The sequence below is a fragment of the Muntiacus reevesi genome, chromosome 2 (assembly GCF_963930625.1).
Source record: "Muntiacus reevesi chromosome 2, mMunRee1.1, whole genome shotgun sequence".
NCBI classification, from domain to species: Eukaryota; Metazoa; Chordata; class Mammalia; order Artiodactyla; family Cervidae; genus Muntiacus; species Muntiacus reevesi.
Genome location: NC_089250.1, coordinates 215,437,030 through 215,454,515, shown reverse-complemented (window position 1 = coordinate 215,454,515; position 17,486 = coordinate 215,437,030). Strand labels below are relative to the sequence as shown.

The following is a 17,486-nucleotide window of genomic DNA, read 5'->3' as shown; positions in this document are numbered from 1 at the left end:
AGTGAGGGCGTGGAGTTTCACTCCACAGAACTTACGGATTTTAAGGCACGACGAGGCCGCTCCAGAGGCAGGCAGCAGAAAAGGCGAGCTGGCGCAGGAGGGGCGGGGCGAAGCCCCGCGCGGCGCGGAATGGTGACGTAAGAGAACTGACGTCATCTTCGTGCACCGCCGCTTCCGGCCCGCGTGAGTGTGGGTCTGGCGCCTGCAGCCGGCCCGGGGCTGGTGTTGCTGCGCTAGCCGCTGTGTGTGTTTCCCAAGTCGGCCTTACTCCGCCGGTACCATGGCCACCGACTCGTGGGCCCTGGCAGTGGACGAGCAGGAAGCGGCTGTCAAGTCGGTCAGTGGCTTCAGCTTCAGGCGGGGCGAGCGTAGTAGGAGGGCCCAAGCTGACACTGCTTGGGGTTTGGGGAGCTGTCTGGGTTGAGCAGACCCGGGGCCTGCACACCCCGAAGGTTTGCTGCGGGGAATCTCTTAGCCCTGATCTGCGGCTAAGGCAGAAGAGGCCAGTATGGAGCCTTTTCCTTTGATCTGAGCCAGTTAAAGGCTTTATCCTGTACTTGCTCTGTAAACTGTCTTTCCTACATTGCATCTCCTTCGCAGTGGGGATTGTAAGGAAAGGAACAGTGCTGATTCTCTTTTTCATCTGTTTTCTGAGTGATTCTATGTTACTCTTATTTTACCAATTTTTAGATGCCGACTTAACATTGTTGGCAGTTTGTATCACTTCGCAGAATAACGGATTCAGGTTTATATTTAGTGTTTCAATCTGTTGCAAACGTTGCGGGAGGCAGTACAAATTGTTTCACCGGTGTTTAAAGTGACATTTAATTTCATGCAATGGTTCTTTAACTAATGAAGATCCATTCAACGGGAAGGTAATTATAGTGTAAACTGTGACTCTCTGTTCTTACCTCTTTAAGGTATGTTGATTTGGTGGTAATGGAATATTGATTTTAAGAATATAGGGGTTCTTTGTGTTGCTTTTTGTAGTCTGAAGTCTTATGTAACCTTTTAATGCCTAAATTATAACTTTTCTCCAGTCACCATTTATTGCTTTGGAAGGATTATCAGTTTCTCAGCAGGTAGTTGAAATGGACCAAGTCCAGGGAAGTATAGGAAGAGCCTTTATGGTTTGGTTAACAAGGCTAACTGGTGGGAATTGTGAAAATGGTAAGAGTCATGTTAGAACTGAACTCTGAGTGGGAAGAGAATGTTTATGAGTAAGAAAGTCAGGGAAATTCCTTGTGAAGAAGTTTATATTTGTGCTGGATATTACAGTAACTAAGAGAGATGATGCGAAGCGCTGACTCATTTGGAAAGACTCTTATGCTGGGAAAGATTGAGGGCAGGAGGAGAAGGGGACGACAGAGGATGAGATGGTTGGATGGCATTACAGACTCGATGGACATGAGTTTGGGTGGACTCCGGGAGTTGGTGATGGACAGGGAGGCCTGGCGTGCTGTGGTTCATGGGGTCACAAAGAGTCGGACACGACTGAGCGACTGAACTGAACTCAAGAGAGATGAAGGTGAACAGCATTTTAGAACAGAATGTACTAAAGTGCTGGACTTGTACAGAGAACAGGAATCAGAATAATTTTTGCTGCAGCATAAGGCTATTGGGTTGTGGTAGGAGCAGTATTGAAAATAGAGAGTGTACTTTAGACCTTAACAAAGAATTTACAGAGGAGAGGCTTAATTTGAATGGTTTGGGCAATTTTAAGGATACTGACAAGACTAGATCTGAGGACTAGCAAGAACTATTGGACTACAGAGAACAGAATATATTAAGAGTGGTGGCTAAAGAAAAGATCAGTGTGGAAATTACTCTAATAGTACAGAGATAGAGGGCCTGCATTGAATGGTGAAAGTGTAGATGAAAGGATGGATTTAAGAGATAATTGTGGAGGTTTTAGATGGCTTCCATGGTGACTTACTGGTAAAGAATCGGCCTGCCAATGCAGGAGATGGGGGTTTGATCCCTGGGTTGGGAAGATCTCCTGGAGAAGGAAATGGCAACCCACTCCAGTATTCTTGTTGGAAATCCCATGGACAGAGGAGCCTGGCAGGCTACAGTCAACTCTACAGTCTAGAGTTGAACATAACTTAGCAACTAAACAGCAACAACAAAAGATTTAGGAAAAAGAAGAGAGATAAAGCATAGATTACAGTTTTCAACCTGGATCCCACAAGGTGGCATTAATAAAGTGCTAATAACAGGTTTAGTGGAGTGGGAGGAACAGCAGATTTGATGTGTAGGGTGATGAGTACAGGTTTGCCAGTTCTGAATTTGAAATAAGGAGACAACTTGGTAAGTACCTGTGTTGCGAGTCACCAAGAGGTGTCCAAGTTCAGTGGTTTCTTCAGAGGACTCACAGGACTCTGCATGTAATTGTTTTTACAGCTATGATTTATTGCAATGAAAAGCAAAATTAGCAAAAGGAAAAGGCCATGTTGAAAAGTCCAGAGGGAACCAGTCTCAAGCTTACAACAATCCTCTCTCCTAGAGGAGTCAGAAGTTCCACTTTATTCCTACTTAATTCCTCTAGCCACAGTTAGTAACAATACATAAGAGGTGTTGTCAAAGAAACTCCTTAGAGACTAAGTGCTCAGAGTTTTTACTGGGTGCCTGTCACATAGTCATTCTTTGCCTCGCAGGTACCAAAATTCCAGACTCCTGGAAGGAAAGCAGTTGTTATCATAAACCATCATATGTTTTTAGAAACATGGTTAGTGAACCCTTCAGCAGTTTTGGGAATGGTGGGAACCTTCTCATCATCCAGGCTCCCAGAAGCCTGCCAGGGTTCAGCTTTCCAAGCTGGCTTTCTGAAGGCTAGCAGTCAGACCTGCTGTGTTAACTCCTGTCTATAAAGTACCCATGAAGCATTTGGAGATTCGGCACTGGAGTTCAGGCAGAATCAGTTCAGGGGTGTAAAACTGACAGTTATCCACAAGTAAATAGAAGAATATTATAAAGGTTATCGTTTGTACTCTAGAGTTTACAACTAGTTTTCAGCATCAGGTATTCCCTAGAGACAGTTACTGAGAATTGGCTTCAAATCTTTTTTAACCTACAATCCTATGAATAATACAAATAGAGACCTAAACATACTCATATCTGGTTTTATCCATTCTGTTTCTTGAGTGGTTGGTGTAAATAAATGTTTTAAAACATTGCTTCCTAATGGTTGGGTAAGACCCCTTTTATTTTACCATTTAGACTTAAGTGCTTGATAAATGTGATTGACCAGTGAACAATTTGGGGGTTATGAGCCCCCAACCCACACTGCAGTTGAAAATCCCCAAATAACATTGCACCGTATATGTGGCCCCACATTCAACCAGCCATGGGTTGAGTAATACTGTAGTATTTATCTTTGAATAAGTGAACCCTTGAAGTTCAAACCTGGTTTTAACAGTCAATTGTAACTCATGGTATTCTTTTATCAGGTTTCTCTGCTCTTAAGTGTTTCCTTTCATTCCCATTCAGATGAGTAATTTGCAGATTAAGGAAGAAAAAGTCAAACCAGAGACCAATGGTGAGTCACAAGTAACTACAATCTACATGTGTGCTTCTGCTTTGTACTCTCAGCTGCAGTGTGGAAAGCAGCTTTCACTAGCACCTGTGGCAGATGTCGGCACCAGATCTGAGAGCCAGTAAATTCAGTGTTGTCAGGCGAGTGGATTCTCCTCGGTTCTGTCTCATCTCAACAAAAATTTGAAGTGACGGACGTTAGAGCCCTTGGTGTGACATAGCTCTTGGGTCTTGGACAGACCGTGTTATAGATCTTAGACAGATCAGTGTTACAGCTCTATTTTATTTAGAAAATAGCAGGAAAATCCAGCCTCTAGGCGTGAGGGCATGCCTACCCAAAGATGCGAAGAGAAGAGTGGGGGAGCAGCGGCAGTGGCAGGCAGGGAGGGAGAGAGAGAGACCCCGGCCCTTTGGCTCCTCCTTTTATATGTTTTTTCCTCCCCTTGGGCCTGTCCTATGTAAATTGGGCTAGCCAGGAGTGCTGTTTCTTCTACCTGAGGTCCTCACTCAGGGCCTCAGACCTTCCTTTGTTCTATTTTTGCGGGCTTTCCCCTTTCTTGTCTTTTAGCCACCGCCATTCTGGACTCCTGTTTCCTATTCTTTTTTTTTTTTTTTTTTTTTTTTTTAGTTGGAGGCTAATTACTTCACAACTGTTTCCTATTCTAAGTACCTAACAGTTTCATGACTGATAAGGATAGATTAGTTTTCCAGATTTAAAAAACAAAAAAATTAAAAAAAAAAAAAAAAAATTTACCTAGCTAGCTGTACTAAGTCTTTGTTGATAGTGTTGCTCAGATCTTCTGTGTCTTGACTGTTTTTTGTTTGTTTGCTTTTTGGTCTAGTTGTTTCAGTTGTTGAAAGAGAGGTATTAAAATTTCCAACTGTAATTGTGGACTAGTCTATTTCTCCCTTTAATTTCGTCAGTTTTGCCTCCTGTGTTTTACAGATCTGTTGCCAGGTACATTCACATTTATGTGTTCCTGATGAATGAATCCTCTTACTAGAAATATCCTTATTTGGGCTTCCCAGGTGGCTCAATGATAAAGAATCCACCTGCCAATGTAGGAGACCCAGGTTTGATCCCTGATCTGGGATGATTCCACATGCCGTGGAGCAACTAAGGCCGTGTGCCGTAACTGTCAAGCCTGGGACTCTCGAGCCCAGGAGCCGAAACTGCTGAGCCCACAGGCGCAGCTGCTGAAGCGTACGTGTCCGAGAAGCTGTGCTCTGCACGAAAGAAGCCACTGCAATGAGAGAAGCCCATGCACCACAATTAGAGAGTAGCCCTGGCTTGCTGATACTAGAGAAAAGCTGACACAGAAGCAAAGACCCAGCACAGTTCCCCCAAATAAATAAATATATAAATAAATAAAATTATTTTTTAAAATTAAAAAAAAACAAAACTATCCTCCTTTATCTCTGGTGATGATTTTGTTCTTGAAATCTGCATTACCTGAGCTAATCCAGCCTTCATATGCTTACTGGTTGCATCTCTTTCCATCCCCTGACTTTCAACTTATTTGTGTCTTTATATTGAAGTGCCTCTTGTAGGAGTATAATCTATAAAAATTTTGAATCATTATGTTGCATACCTGAAACTAATATTGTAAAATCAACTGTACCACAATTAAAAACAAAAAATAAAGTTTGCCTCTTATAAACAGCTACCAGTTGGATCTTGCTTTTTTTAATCCATTCTAATAATCACTGTCTTTTTTTTTTTCTCACTGTCATTTAATGGGAGTATTTTATCCATTTACATTTAAGGTAATTATTGATGTGGCTAGGTTTAGGTTGGCAATTTTACTATTTGTTTTCTGTTTGTCCCCTCATATTTTGTTTCTCTGCCTCTTTTCCTGCTTTCTTGTGGGTTAATTGAATGTCTTAGATTTACATTTTAATTTATTTATAGGCTTTTTAGCTTTATCTCTTTGCATCAGTTTATGAGTTTTATTAAAGTTTTTCTTCATATATTTTCTACTAGCTTTATTTCTAGATGCAGTATTTTATCTTTTAGTTGCTATTATAAATAGTATCTCTTCAGTAATACCTGTATTTATAAAAGCTACTGTTTTCTATTTATTTTGTACCTAGCTCTTTCATCTTTAATTGAGATAGTTTGTAGTCATTTTTAAGTTATACTCTTAGTCCTGCAAGTTTACAATCACATATTCTACAGAAAGTGATCATTTTACTTCTTTTAAATTTTTAATACCTTTATTTTCTTTCTTATGTCTCATTGTGTCTGCTAGCATAATGGTATATTTTAAATTAGGATAAGGAAGTCAGAGGTGACATCACTCTGAAGTCAACCAACATTTCTAGAAGTTTGAATTTTAAAAATCCATTAATCATAAAGAAACCCAACTATTTACATTTTGATCACTTAAATAAGGTCTGATATTTATATTGTCCCGCCTTTTGAATGGATTTGATATTTGCCTTTCTGATTATGATAACTCTTTTCTTGTGTAGGTGTTATCAAAACCAATGCCACTCCAGAGAAAACAGATGAAGAAGAGAAAGGTAACTAATCTTTGAAACCCTGTCACCTAGGACTTGCCTCTCTGGAGCCAGAGGCACTGTGAGTTATAAGATCGAGGAGATGAAGGGGACTCAGCCAAGGAGATTGAGAACAGTCAGTGAGATAGAACCAATAAAGGGTGGTGTCCTAGAGACCGGAATAAGGAAGTGTTTTAAAGGTAGGGAGTCCTGTATAGGTAATAAATTAACAGAACTGAAAATTGGCTATTCAGTTGACTTAGAATGTAGAAGTCATTGATGGGTTTGACAAGGGGCTGTTGAAGTCAAGTGGGGAGAGTAATGAAAAAGCCTCTAAGTGTGCGCTCTGGGGAGAATAGGAAGTGGACAGCATAGACAGTATAGAAGTGGACAGTCTAAGTATAGACAACCCTGTGAAGGAATGCTCCATGAAGGGAGTAGAGAATTAGGGTGGTAAGTGGATGGGCATGTAGGATAAAGGAGGAAGATTTATGATGAGGAATGGCAAAACATGTACACATGCTGGTAGGAGTGATCTAGTAAAGGGAGAGACAGAATGCAAGAGAGAAAGGTCACTGCTGGGAGAAATGTCCTTGTCCAGAAGACGGGATGGGACCAGGAGCATAACTGTCCATCCATAGTTAATAGCAGCGAAGGTAGAGAGAGGATGCCCACAGACACAGGTGGGTGTGTGGGTTGTCACCACAGCATGTGGAGGCACTTCTGATGGGGTTTCCTTCTCGGGGTCCTGAGAAAGTGGAGAGGTCAGAAACTGAAGAAGGGAGACGAGTGAATGAGTGGTGTATAGAAACATAAACACTGCCCAGAGACTCAGCCTACTTGCATCTAGGGATCAGGAGTTAAAGTGAGATTTTTGGTGTGATTGTGTTTTTCTCCCACCTTGCTGGGCTATCCAGGAGTGGGTGCAGATGTGGGGTTTGCCTGATGAGTATGAGGAAGATCTGTTGGTTTTTTCCTACAGAGGACAGAGCCGCCCAGTCCTTACTCAACAAGCTGATCAGAAGCAACCTTGTCGATAACACCAACCAAGTGGAAGTCCTACAGCGGGATCCCAGCTCCCCGCTCTACTCAGTAAAGTCCTTCGAGGAGCTTCGGCTGTGAGTACCTGTTCCTTTGAACAACTGATCCTTGCTAGTTCCTCTTTTGTAAGACTTAGTATCTCAGAGATCTTGTGGGAATTTTCCTCTCTGCTTTGTTTTAAAATCTTAATATATATTTACTTTCTTTGACTAGTTAATAATTCACATGATTCAAAAGTTTAAAAGTATGAAAAAGTGATGGTCTCCCTCCACCCTTGTCTCTTGGCAACCCAGTTTTCCTCCTTAGGGAATTTAAAATGCCACAGATTTATTCATCATAGCTGAAAGTCTTTTTTCTTTTATGCTCTTAGAACTTTCAATAAAATATTGGCTGACAGGTGATTTCTGGATGTCAGGAACATTTCTTATTAGGTAAGCCCTTTTGTTAGACTATAGGGTTTACAGTGTTAAGAAAAGTTTATCTACTTTTATAAAATCTGTCCAAAAAGCCTGTGCAGGATTCCCAGTAACTATAGTGAAAATCAGCCTTCAGTGTTACAGAATTTTTTCAAAAAATCTAGAACCCAGGATCAAGTCTTAAGTGTGTACATTTATGGCACTGTGCTGAGAATGACTTCTAAGATGTCCTTACTCTAAACGCGGAGAATTATATAACGTCATACCAAGTTTTCTGTTCCCTTCAGTAAGTTAGTAAAGAGGTATTTATGGGTCATTGGTTTATATACTTGACACAGCTGGGTGTTATGAGTAATACAAGATGTAACTACTGTTCCTGCTGCTTACCAGCACCCAAATCATAGACAGAATAACTGGTGAATAAAAAAGTGGTGGAATGAATGGATTCTTTGTCTTGCTCGTTGCCCACACATACACACTTAAAGTCAGAGAACTAACTAGAAACCAAATCAAGGTGTTAATGAAGCAATAGCTAAGATTTTTAAATAAAAAGTAAGATTTTTTAAATAAAAAATAAAAATAAGATTTTTAAAGTGTGGCCTTCCCCACCCCGCCCCCCCCCCCAGGAAATTATACTTTTCTATGTGTATTTTCTCTATGAAGGGCTTTTTTCAGTAAATTTGTCATCTCTGCTTCTCTTCATACATTCTGTCTGGCAGCTTGCCTTTCCTAGTATCAGTGGTCTTATTCAAAGGACTGGAGCTCTCAGGTCAACCAGTGATGAACTGGCCTCTGAAAAGGCAAGTTCTTTCTGATTTAATTGTTAGTAGCTGAACGAAACAAAGAATAAAACCTAGGCCACCTATATACTTGGTCTATTTTGTACTGAAAAGATAGGCAAAATAAAAGGGAAATAATGAGCCACTGAAAGTTCCTGGATCACTTGAGTCCTCTTTCAGTAGTAACTTTGTTCCTTGGCAACTAAATCAGAACCTGCCAACCCTCACAGCCTTTTCTTCCAAATGGAAGTACGCTAATTTTCAAAGTTCTTTGTGTCTGAGAACCACCAGAGGCCAGAAGAACTCCCTTTTAGAGACCCTGTGGAACTCTCAGGAAGGCTTAGAGAACATTCTTGCATTAGTTTGATGTTTCTTTAATAATAATCCGGTGTGATTTTTGTTAAACATCCTGTCAGTTTAGAAGTAGCAGAGAGCTTGTTACAAATGTGCTGTAAGAACAACTTTAATTGATATTTGTTGTGTAGCCACTTATGTAAGAAGTTGGTGCTTTTGACTAGACATAGTAAATCTGAGCAGCTGTAAAGTCCAGTATGATAACTGAACTTCCGTCATCTATTTACTAGAAACTGGCTGAATCCATGTTCTTACGTCTCAATTGTCCCAAGTCCTTGTGCAGCTGCCTTGTTTGGAAGGCCCATGGAACACAACACGGCTGTGGTTCCGTGGAGCACCTGCACTGAGAAATGTAAACCGAAGTCTCATTCTCGAAAGGGGCTTGTGTATCTTAGTGGTACAGTAAGGAGTGCTTGCTTTTAGATATCTTTCATAATTTATTTTATACTGTGAATTAATAGGAACCATTCTCACTGCATCCAGGCCAATCAAATTTGTGGGTCTACTGAAAGATGAATTTCTCTAAGAAAGGAAACTAGCCCAGATTTTATAAATTGCACAATAGTTTCAGATCAAGATTTAGTAGGGAAAGATGTTGGTTTTATTTTTAGTTAGTATTTTTTAAGGCACAGGAAAATATGTCTGACGGCCCAGAAAGTATCACTCTTTGCTAGATATAGGGAAAAATAAAATCTTAGGTCTTGAAAACAGTTGCGACAACTAGGAACCATCCTCTCTCTCCCCGGACTCCTAGGAAACCACAGCTTCTCCAGGGAGTCTATGCCATGGGCTTCAATCGGCCATCCAAGATACAAGAGAATGCATTACCCATGATGCTTGCTGAGCCGTGAGTATACAGACCCTGGTACACATCTCCAGGATGGGGTTTCGCATCTCCCACCAAGAGTGTAGTGTTCCTGAGCATAGGATGAGCCATTGGGAGCAACAGGCTTCTTCAGGGAAACAGCTTGGATAGGTGGCGAGAGAATCAGGTGCAATTCAACACATTTTCTGCCTTTTCCACTTAATAAAAACTGATAGAGAAAATCAGTGCTGTTTTAAACACTTTTAAAAATAATTTTGAAAATTTTGAGGCCTTCAAAAAAGTATCAGGAGCCATACCAGGAACATTGCTGTAACGCATCCTGCCGAGAAATAAAGCATCATTAATCTAGTTGACAATTGTAGTCCCCATGTAACCCTCTCCACTCACAGCCCCTCCCCGACCCAAGAGCGCATCACGGAAGTGGGTCATCATTTCTCATGGTTATTTATCCTTTTACTACATACCTATGTTTCCCTAAGGATCTAAAGAGTAGTTGGCCTATTTTTAAACCTTAGATAATGGTATCATACTTTACATAGCAACTTTTTTCATTCAACTATATTGTTTTTCTTTTTTAATGATGAAAATGCCACCTGTTCCCATGACACTGAATTACACGGAGTGAAATATGAAAGCTTCCTCTGAAGCACCTGACTTAGTATCTTACATCTTCCGAAGGTGGGAAAAGGGAGCACACAGAAGGAGCCGAGTCCTGAAGACACATCATGCAGTGAGATTTGCCCAGATCTTACTCTGCAGTCACAATTCCCATGGGCCTCTTGGGGTATAAAACTAGGGAACTGTAGCTGCACTAGAGTCTAGAATGAATATTTTTTAGTGTGAGCCCATCTAAAATAATCATCATTTCCCTTAATATTTAAGCAGGTTTTTTTTAAACAACATATAAAAAATTTATCATTGTGCTCAAGGCAGAAAACCTGAATGAGGGGGAAAATCCCTTTCCCTACCACCCAGAGAGAACATTTGGACACTTGATTGTTTCTAACCAATGTTATCCTCATCTCTGTTCTTCCTGGGTTCAGCCCACAGAACCTGATTGCCCAGTCGCAGTCGGGTACTGGTAAAACGGCCGCCTTCGTCCTGGCCATGCTCAGCCGGGTGGAGCCAGCAGAGAGATACCCGCAGGTGAGGGGGTCCTGGGGGCCCTGGAAGGGCAGCGCCATCTGGGGGCGACGGTTGACAAGGGCATCCCTGGTGGAATCTGAATGCTTCTGATGCCTCAGACTTGCTCAGGCAAAGCCCAATGGCACAACAGGCCCTTCCATGGGTAGGATTCAAAGCAGCAGCCTTGAATGTGGCTTCTGACAGCATCTGCCAAGCCAGGCCTCCCTGCTGAAGGCTTCTGTCTACAGCTGACAGGCAGGCCTGGTTGATGAGGACGGGGCTCCCCACACTGTTCGGGTGGTAATGATACCAGTGTTCCTGTTGCTCTAGAACCTGTGGCCTGCCACTGCAAGGCTTTTCTAAACTCATCTCCTATGATCTGCCCGTTAGTGTCTGTGCCTCTCCCCGACGTATGAGCTGGCGCTTCAAACAGGAAAAGTGATTGAACAAATGGGCAAATTTCATCCAGAACTAAAGCTTGCTTACGCTGTTCGAGGCAATAAATGTGAGTATAAAGGGGCAAGACCCAGGCTGTGAGCTCAGGAAGCAGGTAGGGTGTTTGAATTTTGAAGATGAGGTGATGATATTCAACTTTCTGGTTCAGTCTGAACTTGGAGCCCAGCATGGATTTCAGCAAATTTATTTAAATACTTGCCCATTTCTTAATAATTCTCTCCACTCTTAAAATAAGATTTTAAGTTGTTAAAAAAAAAAATCCCTGCCTGAGTCATGGGGCTCTTAAAGTGTGGAGTGTTTCCCTGAGGGGGCAGGGTTTGAATTCAGCATCCAGAGTTCTGAAAGCTGCCTATGAGAGAGAGTAAGCAGGGAGGATGGTAGGTTGGATCAGATCCCTTTCTTCAGAGGTAAAACAGCTTTAGTAAGAGTGATCTACGAGCATGTACAGTTCTTGCCAAATCAGAAATCCTTCCACCAATTCTTTTTTTCTGCAAAATTTAGAGAATGTAGTTAAAATAGGACAGGTAGAAAATTGGTAATGGGGAAATTATCAGAATATAAAACTACAAATCAAATAGAAAAAAGTAATCATTCTAATAGGAAAATGGACAAAAGAGGAGTGAACAGACCCCTCACAAAGAAGGAATTCAGATGGCTGGTCAATGGGAAAAGAAATATAGCTTCATTAGTGATCAGGGAAACGTCAGTTGAAACCACTATATGCCTCTCAGATGGTAGAAATGAGGGAGTATGACATACCAAGTGTTGGCCAAGATGTAGAACTAGGAAGCTCACGCGCTCCAGTGGGGAGTATACACAGGCACACTCACTCACTTCAGGAAGCAGCAGGTGTTACCTAGATGAAGAGGGACATCCCTTCAATTCAGCCGCTTATAATCGCCTCGAGCAGCAATTCTTAAACCTTTCGACTCTTACTCTTAAACATTATTGAGGGCCCTAAGTGCTTATTTTGAAGGAATATGAAGAAAATCTAGCCTTTCTTAAAATTTCAGATACTGCTTTTAGGATGCCATACCAAAACCCAACAAGTAGTAATTACGTAAAAGATAATTGCCATGTGATATTTGAAATCATATTAATGACCTCTTCATACTGTTACATTAAAATTCCTTGTTCTCCCTTGCACTTTGAATGCATCTTTTGTGCAATAGTAATTTTCTAACATTATACCTTGGTCATTTGGAAAATACCAAATGTCTTACTGAGTTATGCTGAGAATGTTGACATGTTTCATTATACAGAATTTTAAACAGCATTTAAAATGCATTAATATCACCACCAAACAACTCAGAGGAGCTTACATACAGAGAAACTCTCAAGTTTACAGCATCACTACAAGTTTTCCAAAGTTCTGATGTTCTCTTACACTTTAAATGTTATCATGACAGCAAATAACAGTCGATTGTTTTCGCTGAAAAGTCAGGCTCTCATTGTTCATATTCAAGAAAGTGTATATCAGATTCCCTAGTTAATTTTCTATAGTTTGTCAGTCAACAAACAAAAATGGCTTGTACAGTTCACACACAAATGATCACACAAGGACATTTCCTGGAGAAAACCATCATGTTTCAGCATGCAGCAGTAGCACTTTAACCAGAAATTATTAGGCTAGGTGTATTTGTATGTGTTTGATGTCTCAAACTGACAGGTGCAACTAAGTGTAGTATACTGGAACCTTGTGGCAACATGGATCTTCTCTAGATTGTTTATAATAACAAGGGACTTCACTGTGTGTCAGGGGTTAATATATTACTATATATTATATATTAAATATAGTAATAACCACTTAATGTACTGGTTTTTTTTTTTTAATTCAATGTAGACTGATCAGCAGTGTGCAGTGAAAATCACAGTGTGTTGAAGATTTCATTTAAAACTCTTCCAATGGAGTTGATGTATTCCTAACCAGAGTCCCCTCCTCAAATTTTAAATTTTGTTTTTAAAATTTAAGTTAAAAACATTCATGTGTTTCAAAATTGAAAAGGGTGTATGGTAGAAACTTTTCTGTCTCCTATACCCTTCAACCATTTGGTTCTCCTTCCTAGAGCACCCATGGAGAAGGAAGTGGCAACCCACTCCAGTATTCTTGCCTGGAGAATCCCATGGACAGAGGAGCCGGGCGGGCTACAGTCTGTGGGGTCGCAAAGAGTCGGACACGACTGAGTGACTAAGCATAGCCCAGCACAGAGCACCCAGTACTAAACAGTCCCTCATGTGTCCTACCAGAGATGGCCTGTGTGGCTGCTGACAAGCGATACTTATGTGTGTGCATATATGATGTGTGCATTCACACACGTACACGTACAACATGTATTCTTTTTTGCCCCTATTGGCATGTAGGTTGCTCTGCAACCTCTTTTTCACATTTAATAATGTATTTTGGAGATTACTGCATATCAGTTCCTAAAGAGCTTTATACTTTTATTGGTGTCATCCATTGGGTGCATCATATTTTGCTTAATTAGTTATGTTTTGATGCATGTATATCCTTGTATATATGTTATTTCACACAAACTCGTATGCACACAGGATTGATTCCTAATAGTGGAAGTTCTGATCAAAGGCTACAGGCATTAGTAAATTTTTTTTAATGTTCTAAGTTGCTTTTTTGGGGGAGGAGGGGTTCAGCGGGCAACAGTTGACATATGGCATGCAGGTTCTTACTTCCCCAGCCAGGGTCTTGAACCTCTTCCCCCTGTAGTGAAAGCATGGGGTCTTAACAACTGGACCACCGGGGAAGTCCCATGCATTAGTAATTGTATTGATGGATAAAGCAGTTTCAACTGCTACCAGCTGTAGTTGGAGAGTAATGTGCTGTTGTGTTTTTTTTTCCTAGTAGAATTTGTATTTAGGAAAACCATCTACACAATTAGAATGTCTAAGAAGGCAAAAAATCACTGGGCCAGAATCCTGGGACTCAAAACTACCAATTTATAAGGATATCAGTGAAGCATGAGTGAAGGGATGGTATAAAAAGAATAAGAGTAATGCTAAAGAAAAAGAGCTGGGTGATGGGAAATTACAGGAGGAAGTAGGTAAAGGAAACTAACATGCATGGAAGATTCACTGTACAATTTATTCCCAACCACGGTACAGTGAGACAGGTGTCATGGCCGTTTTATAGCAGAAGGACCCAAAAGTTTTAGATAGAAATGCCCGCAGAACACATCTTGTCTCCACAGTGGAAAGAGGTCAGAAAATCAGTGAGCACATTGTCATTGGCACCCCGGGGACCGTTCTGGACTGGTGCTCCAAGCTCAAGTTCATCGACCCCAAGAAGATCAAGGTGTTTGTTCTCGACGAGGCTGACGTGATGATAGCCACTCAGGGCCACCAAGATCAGAGCATCCGTATCCAGAGGTAGGCCCTCAAGTCAGGAGGGACTTCTCGGGTCCCAACCTGCAGTTCCTGCTCCTGTTACCTCACACTCCCCTTCTTGCCCCTGCCAGGCTCTTCGCAACTTTCAGGGGCATTTGTTTGATGGGCCATTTCTGTGTCAGCACTGAGTGCACCCCCTGCCCGGGTTAAGAAGGGAGACTCAGAGACTCTTGGTCACCCGTCCCTGCCCCCCGTCTGCTCCCCCTTCCTCCCCAAAGCTGCTCCCCGCTGCCCCTTCCTGGGGATGCAGGTCATCAGGCCTGTGGAGGCTGTGCCCTGGTCCTTCCAGAGAAAGCCTGGGTCAGGGTCATGCCGGACACCTGGGCCTCCCCTTGCAGGATGCTGCCCAGGAACTGCCAGATGCTGCTTTTCTCTGCCACCTTTGAAGACTCTGTCTGGAAATTTGCCCAGAAAGTGGTCCCCGACCCGAACATCATCAAACTGAAGCGTGAGGAGGAGACACTGGACACCATCAAGCAGTATTATGTCCTGTGCAACAGCAGAGACGAGAAGTTCCAGGCCTTGTGTAATATCTACGGGGCCATCACCATTGCTCAAGCCATGATCTTCTGCCATGTGAGCAGCAGCAGCAGCAGGAGGCGGTGTCCCGTGGGGGTGGGGGCCCCCAGAGGACGTGGCCCCGCTGCTCCCACTCAGCCAGCTGCTCTTGGTGCTGGGGACCGTGTTAACTGCCTGTGGCTGGAAAGGAGATAAATCAGTCCCAGGACATAGTCTCTCAGGTTGTAATGAGTTGTAAGGGGAAGACTGAAGAGCTAAACCTTCTCCGATCCCTACTTCTTAGAGATTACTTGGGGGGAAAAAATTCCAAATAACTTCCAAGTTAATAATTTTGAAGTATTAACGTAGATTATTTCAGAATGAAGACCTTTGGCTCAAACCACAATAATACTGAGATCATTGATGTAATTTATCCCCCCAAAATCATGTGGCTAAAAAATATTCCAAAACTTTAAGCCCATCTTGCTGACTGAACTCAGTAGAGTGTTCATGTGTGTTAACAGCAAAAAAAGCCACTTTTCTGCAGGTGTCTTCATTTAAAACACTTCTTTTCACTCCAGACCCGCAAAACAGCTAGCTGGCTGGCCGCAGAGCTCTCGAAAGAAGGCCACCAGGTGGCCCTGCTGAGTGGGGAGATGGTGGTGGAGCAGAGGGCTGCGGTGATTGAGCGCTTCCGGGAGGGCAAAGAGAAGGTTCTGGTCACCACCAACGTGTGCGCCCGCGGTGAGCGGAGACTGGGTCCTGGCCCGCCAGGCTCGGGGCGGCAGGGAGATCTTCGTGTGTGGGAGGCTGCGGTGGTTTGTGGGAGATGCTGTTTTGTGGGCGAGCCTGTGGGGCTCCCCCAGCAGAGGAGACCGTCCACAGAAGCCGTGAGTGCTGGCTGGTGGCCGAGGACGGCGCCTGCTCTTCTTGGCCCCAGTGCGGTGTCAGCTGCTTCTCCAGATCCTCGGATCCAGCAGGGGCTCTCTGGCTGATGCCGGAATTTGGCCAGCACCGGGACGGCCCCGTCCTCGTGTCCCAACCCCAGAGCTGGCCTGTCCCAGACCCTGCCTTCCGCCTGAGCTGGGTGAGGGTGGGCCTGACCGGGCGGCGGCGATTTCCGTCTCCCGTGCTCACTCGTGTCCAACTCTCCCGCACGCAGGGATCGACGTGGAACAGGTGTCTGTCGTCATCAACTTTGACCTCCCCGTGGACAAGGACGGGAACCCGGACAACGAGACCTACCTGCACCGGATCGGGCGCACCGGCCGCTTTGGCAAGCGGGGCCTGGCCGTGAATATGGTGGACAGCAAGCACAGCATGAACATCCTGAATAGAATCCAGGAGCATTTCAGTGAGTCCCGGGAGGGCCCTGTCCCTCTCCCGGCCCTCGGCTTCCCCAGGACAGGATGGTCTTCGTGCACCCGGAGCGCTCGGCCGGGCCGCCACCTCGGGGCGCAGGGAGGCCTGCGGCGGGGTGCGGGGGGCGGGCCCGTCCCAGGGAGCCCCTGCCCTGCCTGCGTGCCCTGCGATCTGTGCGGGGCTCTCTCTGAACCCGCCTTTCTCTTCCCTCAGATAAGAAAATAGAAAGACTGGACACGGACGACTTGGACGAGATTGAGAAAATAGCCAACTGAGAAGCCCCTACAGTCTCTGTGCCACCCCCGCCCCGGACACGAGTGCTTCCATGGCGCACCCTGACTGTTCCCGCGAGGATGACAGCACGAGTAGACAAACTGCCTACCTCATCTGAAATTACGTTTGGACTTGACAAAAATTACCCAAATTATTCAGGAAGGTAGAAGAAAAAAATCTGAATTTTGGAGAGTTGAGTCCTTTTCCTCCCATCCCTTTTCAAAGCCACGGTTTCCCCCATCTTTATAATAATGTGGTCACTATTGGTAACCGCTGGCTGCAGGAGCCACTGCCTGTTTTCTGGCCAGGGGTGTTCAGACCGCCTTGAAGCCCTGAAGCAACAACAGAGCAGCAGCCTGGGCCCTCCACGGATCCACTGGTATCCCGGCTGATTGCTTTCCCTCTTCTCTGCAGAGGAATTCCACCCTCTCCCGGGGTGAGCGTCTTGGCTCTCTTTGTACACCTCAGATTTGAGGGGGGAGCATGAAGTCAGCGAACTGTCTTCAGAGGCACTGGTCTGGCACAGCAGGTCGGCCCAGGGCTGCCTCCCCCTCCCGCAGTGGCTCTGTCTGATCAGGTGCCTGGCGTCCCAGCCGCTGAGGTGGTTTCTGACACACACCTGGCCGGGTGAGCTCTTACCATGGACGGTACACTATGCCTGGACGTGAGCAGCAGAGTTTGGAAGGAAAGTTATGACCAAGGGAAAGCTCTGATGATGCCGTTCATCCATAACAGTGGACCTGTTGCTTACTCTGATTCATATACACTGTCTTTATGAATAAGGACGGACTAATCAGAGCTATAACCATCATCCACTATGTTAAAAAATTTAAAAATAATTATGGAACGCTTTACTAATCATGATTTGTTGTTTTTACTTGTATTTTTCTGCTTATTAGACTAACACATGCTCATTAAAAA

At 43.7% G+C, this 17,486-nt stretch overlaps 1 protein-coding gene across 2 annotated transcripts; it reads left to right on the top strand.

Annotated features, from left to right (window-relative positions):
• Positions 1-171: 171 nt before the first annotated feature.
• On the top strand, positions 172-17,486 carry LOC136160830 (ATP-dependent RNA helicase DDX19A). 2 transcript variants are annotated; one of them, XM_065924986.1, is made up of 12 exons: positions 172-337; positions 3,490-3,538; positions 6,010-6,060; positions 7,019-7,154; positions 9,381-9,473; positions 10,496-10,598; positions 10,968-11,082; positions 14,237-14,414; positions 14,771-15,008; positions 15,512-15,674; positions 16,093-16,284; positions 16,506-17,486. In XM_065924986.1, exons 1-12 carry the CDS (start codon positions 281-283, stop codon positions 16,565-16,567), a joined length of 1,437 nt encoding a protein of 478 aa, XP_065781058.1. In that variant the 5' UTR covers positions 172-280; the 3' UTR covers positions 16,568-17,486. The 2 variants fall into 2 exon arrangements, with proteins under 2 accessions (XP_065781058.1, XP_065781059.1); XM_065924987.1 differs by having other exon boundaries at positions 218-337; positions 3,450-3,538.

Coding starts and splice junctions, on each gene's coding strand:
- LOC136160830 (XM_065924986.1), top strand. CDS start 281: ATGGCCACCGACTCGTGGGCCCTGGCAGTGGACGAGCAGGAAGCGGCT. Junction 14,415..14,770: donor CAGAGCATCCGTATCCAGAG/GTAGGCCCTCAA, acceptor CTCCCCTTGCAG/GATGCTGCCCAGGAACTGCC. Junction 15,675..16,092: donor CACCAACGTGTGCGCCCGCG/GTGAGCGGAGAC, acceptor TCCCGCACGCAG/GGATCGACGTGGAACAGGTG.